Source organism: Pinus tabuliformis, chromosome J (genome assembly GCF_031772625.1).
Source record: "Pinus tabuliformis cultivar Carrire ecotype Pingquan chromosome J, CPIR1, whole genome shotgun sequence".
Taxonomy (NCBI): Eukaryota; Viridiplantae; Streptophyta; class Pinopsida; order Pinales; family Pinaceae; genus Pinus; species Pinus tabuliformis.
The window spans coordinates 1426661146-1426667915 of NC_142295.1; the positions used below are offsets into that span (position 1 = coordinate 1426661146).

The 6770-nt window shown below is 33.6% G+C and overlaps 1 protein-coding gene across 1 annotated transcript; it reads left to right on the forward strand.

Moving 5' to 3' along the window:
* The first annotated feature begins 2928 nt into the window (after positions 1-2928).
* LOC149232705 (uncharacterized) lies at positions 2929-4946 on the forward strand. Its single transcript, XM_089379481.1, has 2 exons — positions 2929-3805; positions 3925-4946. The coding sequence occupies exons 1-2, from the start codon at positions 3194-3196 to the stop codon at positions 4654-4656; spliced, it is 1344 nt and encodes a 447-aa protein (XP_089235607.1). The 5' UTR covers positions 2929-3193; the 3' UTR covers positions 4657-4946.
* The last annotated feature ends 1824 nt before the right edge of the window (positions 4947-6770 follow it).

The window sequence follows — 6770 nt, forward strand, 5'->3', positions numbered from 1 at the left end:
AAGGGGGTAGGTGTATGTGAGTCCTAAATTTTGAAATCCATACACTGCACATAGTTTTGTAGGACTACGAATCTATGCCAAGTTTGTAAAATTCACATAAGCTTTCTTGAAGTTGTTGAATCCATATTGTTGAAACCCCATTATAGTATCGATCCAACTATTGGTAGTCTTGAAATGAACTATGTTACTTTCTTTTTGGTTTCCTTTCTTTTAGTTTATCACATAGTTAAACTATCGTAAATAAGTGATCCACTTAACATGGCATACATTATTGACCCTACTCTAAGTATGGAGGGATGAGAGAGGCTTATGGTCATTAAGCATGACTCTTTTTTTCCTGAGCTATAATGTCGCTAGAATCTCATAGCTTGTTTTAGTGAATTCATCTTATAATCATACACTAAATAATTTAAAATGCCTCTTAAAAGGTCTTGGAGTGGTATGTGATGGTTTTCAATATTGCATCAAAATTATGTGTATTACATGTTTAAGGAAATCCATTTCAATAATCAAGTCTTGTTTAATGTTAGTTAAGATGAGGACATGAGCAATCATTACTCAACAATTGATATACTCAAATAATTTTTTTTATGCATATATCTAGCTGAAATACACATGCTCATGGTTTAAGGCATTAAGTGGGTGTGTAACATGGGAAAAATGAACTATGAATTGTTACATATAATTTTTCATTTCTATGAAATTTCACAAGTTATAGATGTTATTTGATGATGGTTAGTTATCAATGGCTCCAAGAATTAATGAAACTAATGCTTAGTTCTTCTTGAGTGACTCATAATCTAAGGGAGTCATGTTCTTGCTCGAGAAATGCACATTTCTTCACTTTGACCAACAACTTATCTCTATGCAATGCTACACATACTTCACACAAAATAGTGTATATGATCCTCCAAAATTTTGTTGAAAATAAGAATGTCATGAAGATTTAAGATTGCAAATGAATCAAGATACAAAATATTTACACTTTATCAATCATGCATATGGAAGTCACGAGGGCATTAATAAGACTGAATGACACCACCAACCATTCAAATAGCCCTTAACACATCTTCACAGATTTCTTCTACATATTATATGAGTGTTGTTGCATCTTCTCTTTCCTCTAATGAAACTAAGTTTCTCTTTATGAAAGATCTAGGAAGTTTCTATCATCTTAGAGTCAAATCTCTTGAATGTATCATTATCCTCGTATAGTGATATTTTTACCCTCATTTACTTACCATATGATCTTTTAAAAAATGCAATGTATGTTTGACCATTATTCAGTGACTTCAAAAGTAATTGACATATGAATCCCCAATAATTTTATAAAACCTTACCTAATCATATTTAATTAATATTTTTATTTTAAAATTTGAATCATTGCCATCAAAATCCAAATACATTTTTTTAATAATTAATACCCACTATTTTATAATTTGAAAATATTTGTAGTAATATTAAAAAAAAATGAAAAGCAATCTCACAAAAGATATCTTGTAAATAGGACAATATTTTGATTATTTCTTAAATATTTTTTTTAATAATTAATATTTAAATTTTAAAATATTAAAACACTCTACAAAGACTACTATATGTTTTCACAAAATTTTATTAGTTATCGTGTAACATAATTTTATTGCAACTTCAAAATATTAAAAAATGGTTCTAAATGTTTGTTTTTAGCTATCTCCGAATTTATTTTCTATTCTATCACTTAACCTACTTTCAAGTTATCATCAGTTTCAATTTATTATAATGATTGCAGTTCTTCGTCATATGACAATATATTACGTACTCTTAAGGCTCCTTTCAACCTAACACAAACCACTCTTTTGGTAACTTCCTATAAAGCCTACCAAGACTTTCATTCATCAAATCCACAAACCACTCTTTTGGTAACTTCCTATAAAGCCTACCAAGACTTTCATTCATCAAATCTTTAAAACTTATATTATATTACCTTGCTATCTTCGACTGATATTCTTTATGTTTTTTTTCCATTCAGGGGGTGCAAAACGTTAAATATTTTTGATAACAAAATGAAATTTTTATTTGTATCTGTATTTTCCATCATCAAATAGATGTATAAATCACTTCTCGCACGTTTTTATTACAACCAAAATTAAAATTTTATAATTTGTTGAAAGTTAGTTTAGATTGTTTTAAATTAGTTTAAGGGAAAAAACATCAAGATTTGTATTATAATTAGTTTCAATAGTAAAAATTAATATAAAACAGAATAAAATCATATAAATATTGTTTTATTAAAATAAAAATTGATACTATCCCGTAGTAATCCGGAGTTGTTACGTGATTCGACTAATTAGAATCATAGAAAATGTCACATTTTGAGGTTTAAATTGAAAATTCGTTTTTTTAAGTAAGAAGTTGATAAATAGAATAATTTTTTTTAATTTAATAAAATAATATAATATTTTTTTATTTTTGTTTTATGTTTTTAATATAATTGTAGTGGGTTGGAGTATCTTTTAAATTTGTTTTTGTTGGTTTAAGAGTTAATTTTGTTTGGGGTATAAGGAAACAATTTAAGATACTCTAGACTCATAGGTATCTAATAGGGCTTATTTTTTATGGATTACCAGCAATGAATTTAAAGTGGCTTGGTTTATTTTGAATAACAATGATTTAGCTTCATGAACAATTATCCCATTATTAATGTGTCAACTATATTATTTTAAGTTTTTCAAATAATTTTTCAACTAAGTTATTTTAAGGGTTTTTTTGTTAGAAAAATAAAAAAAGCTATTGACTTAAACTACACAGGTTTGAAAAATAATAAATTAGAATAAAAAAAATTAGGGAGAAAATTTACCTAGAGCCACTACTAAAGAAATTAATTTTGTCCACCAATAAGTAAAAGAGTTCCTGCAATAAATTAAAACGACTAAGAGGGGAGTACGGCATTAAGAGTGGCCGGCGTCCGCGCAGGGAATCCGGATAGGGATTTCAGTGCGGTTTGACCACGCGAAGTTGGGTCAATAGACAAACGTCCCCTACCAGTTAAATGATAACCCTAGCTGCCGTTTATAACTTTATTATACAGCCCGCATGATAGGTCGCGAGGTCGAAACACGGCAGGGCAAATTTTACATTGCAATTACACGACGATGATGTTGTGCCATTAATTCCTGTCCGATTCACTCCAATTCCCAAGGATTTCAGGCCGCAGATGATCTCTACTCTCGTTTTTGTCCAAAGAGGCTCCGAAGAATTCGCGGGTATTAACAGAGGAAAGGAGTATTACAGAAAGATATACATCACGGGTGCCAAGTGCAGCTGTAGTTGCTTTGGTTCCGCCATGGAAACCAAGGCCAACAGTGCGGTTCTGTGTGACGCGGAACCCTTCTGGCCGAGATTCAAAGGGCGTATGAAACGGAAAAACAGTAAACAGTCTCAGAAGACAAGCCCTTCCTCAAAATACACTGTCGAGATTTCCCCTGCTCGTCTTATCAACGGGGAATCAGCCGCTTTGGTGAGGATTGGTTCGATTTCCCGAGACGGAGAATTCATTCCTGTAATTCTGTCGCCTGTCCACAAAGCAATATCCAATGAGCGGCAGATCACCGAGAAGAAGAAGAAGAAGAAGCCAGTGGGACTCGATGCCGCGGAGGTTAAGGTCAAGCCACGCGATGCCAAGATTGCCCTGAAGTCACACGAATCGGAAGCTTGTTCTCAAGAATTGGCTCCAAAGAAGATTTCCGAAGGAGAAGTTGAGGTTGCCGTGAGAAAGTTCAATCGTAGTTCATGGGTTCGAGTCGCCAAGGCGTTTCGGTTCACAACGGTAAGCAACCACTTAGGCTTCCATATTTAGCGTATGTTGGCAGTTATTAGTGTTGGATGTATGTAACTGGGAGGAATGTGTGACTGAATTTGTTGTTCTCTGCTATTATTGTATGGTAGGCGCCTGATTTGCATCCAACAAACCTTAAAAGGCCAAAGCTTTCAGAATACTCGCACCAAGTAGGCCAGGCAAATGATAGTGAAACGGCAGTGATCGAGCAGCCGAAAGGGCAAGAGATTCGGCAGGAAGAAGAGGTAGCAGACTCGATCGCTGGACCAATAGACGAACCAGCTGAGCCTAGTCAAATCTCCGCGAAAGTGGATTCCAGGAGCTGCAAGATGTTCAAGAAGTCCAGTTCTCTTGCTAGCGCGCCTAATACCCCGTTGAAACGTCGTGGGATCAAATCCGTTCCCCTCTCCTCGTCCTCATACCCGGAGCTTCCGCGACCAGACATGAGTAATACTACACCTAATTCACAGCCTAAGAAGCTTCGTATGTCGGGCGAAAGAAAGGGAACCATCACAGGAAACGCAACAGGCGAAGGCGAAGGTGAAGGATACAATATGGCTATAAATTTCTCGGTCTTGATTATAATTGTGGGATGCTTGGTAGTGTTCTCAGACAGGCTCTTGGCCGTCGTGTGTACTTCCATATGGTGGTATTTATTTCCCAGTCTGCTGAAAAGAAATAGAGCGTCAACAGCAGCAGCAGGAGGTGTTAACAATGACACATCAGATCTGAAACACCCGAGACAAAGAAAATTTAACAGGAATCATAGCGACATGAGCGCTGCCATTCACAAGGGCCGGTATCGAAAGAAAGAAGGCAATGATGCAGAGATGCGCGAATAAATAGACCATCTGCGAGGATTTTGCAGAGGTTTTGCTCCATCATTTCAATTTCAAGGGAATATTCTCATTCCTGGCCTTTCTGGCAAAATATTTGCTGTTTCTAATTTTCGTGTGTATAAATTATTTATGTCGAATGAGTGTTTACTGTAAGAATTGCGTATTGTGTGTATCCAATGAACTGATCAAATGAGAGGAAAAAAAAACACAGAATTCTTGTTTCCAAGAGATCGATATTTGTTACAGTAGTTTTAGCATTCTTTTAATCGAGTTTTTCTCTCTTTTACCTCAAACTGCTCGAGTATTTGCACATTTCACTAATTGTATTTTTCATTATTCAATCTTCAAAATGTAAAGCTTATCTGTAAGAAACTGTCCATCGCGCTGAATATAAATATACAAAAGTTAAACATCTTGTTCTTTTTATTCTGGTTAAATTTGTAAAAGAAAATAATATAAATTTACCGGTAAAAGCTTTTGAAGGTATAGATCTTTCAGGTTCCATAACAGTTTTCAGGGTTTTTAAATCAATTCAAAATCTCCAGAAATCTTTTAACTGTTTGATTCTGTGCTCTTTGATTTTTCCTTTTTTTTCAAATTTAGACTCTTCCTTTTAGCCAGGTTTGAATAGTATATAATATATATATGTAGAGCTATGGTAATCCAATCAAATACATAAAAGTTGGGTTAAGAATTAAAATAATAGTATATATTTAATGTATCGCCGTAGAGTGTCGATAGATTAAAGTTGTTTGAGTGGTGGGAGCGGGATACGGGGAATAGCAATGACTTGTCTGCCGGCTGAGAAATAATTGGAATTATGGATCCTTAAATATTATTTATTTCCGAGTAGAAAAAAAATTAATTATACGAATAATTTTTGATGATAAAAATAGATTCATAAAAATGTCTTAAAAAATTTTGATGGTAAAAATAAATTCAAAATCTATCAAAAATTTCTATAAAATTTAACAATTCTAATTCAGATTTCTCAAAATTTCTAGTAAATTTTCTCAAAATTTTTGGTAAATTTATTATAAACTCAGAATACTCTCTCAATACTAGTAAACAGAGTTGTCTATAATGCGACTTTTTGGAGATTCCGGTGAAGGAATCCGGCGGAAGAAATTGAGATTAAATCTTGATTTGTTGCAGTTAAAATGGTTTTTTAACTGCATATTTAGATTCAGCACCCTCGAAAACCCCTGCGATGCTTTCATTGTGCAGAAACTAGCTATCAAACTTGCGATTCCAATAAATTTCTGCCAGATTTCGACCAAAAAAACTTTCAAAAAATCGCGTTATAGACAACTGCCTAGTAAACCATTCGGAGGCCATCTTTAAGAATGGTGAGGGTAGAACACATTTGTGATGTGGGCAGTGCCCCAACACGAAAAAAGTTTACGTTGACTGAAACACGGTGTGACCCACTCATTGTTTAGTGTGCTGTGTTGTCATGCGGAAGGAATCTGGAAGTAGTCATCACGGCCGCCTGCTATATATTGAATACCGCGTTAAATGAGAAACAAATTGTCAGAAAATTTAACAAAACTTTAATGATTGGGAAGATTCCGGATGTTGAACTTATTACCGTCAAAGGAATGGTTTGACCGGAAACTTTCCCGATGTGATCTGATACGTACTCAAGCAGGCGTCGGCTATTTTACGAACAGCCTAGTCAACGTTTTATTTTTATTTTATTTTAAAGTAGGTTGTAATTATAAATTTGAGTGGTTAAATTTAACCCTTTTCTTTACAAAAATATCAAATATATTATTGTTCCATGTCCCTACATAGCCACATTAATAGACTACAAATGCCAGATGACTCCACTGCAAGTGATTAAGAAAGCTCAACTAAAATGTTTCATAAAACCCCTTTTTTTAATCTTTGAAGTTTATATCGAAATTAAGGTTTAAGTTGAAAGATATAGAATAGATAATAAAGGTTTAATGCTTTAAAGCTAAATTAGTTTTTTTAAATCATTTTCTTCTTAAACCAAGTGTCCTTGTGATGGCAATGTCTTTATCAAAACTTTATTGCACGTTTAATCAGAAATGTAGATGTTAAATTTAAAATTTGTTTTTATGTACTTTTCTTTTTAGATTATTATCTGG

Excerpts from the sequence above, each read along its gene's own strand:
- LOC149232705 (XM_089379481.1), top strand. The coding sequence starts at position 3,194 with ATGATCTCTACTCTCGTTTTTGTCCAAAGAGGCTCCGAAGAATTCGCG. Across the intron at positions 3,806-3,924 it reads AGGCGTTTCGGTTCACAACG|GCGCCTGATTTGCATCCAAC; the intron begins GTAAGCAACCAC and ends ATTGTATGGTAG.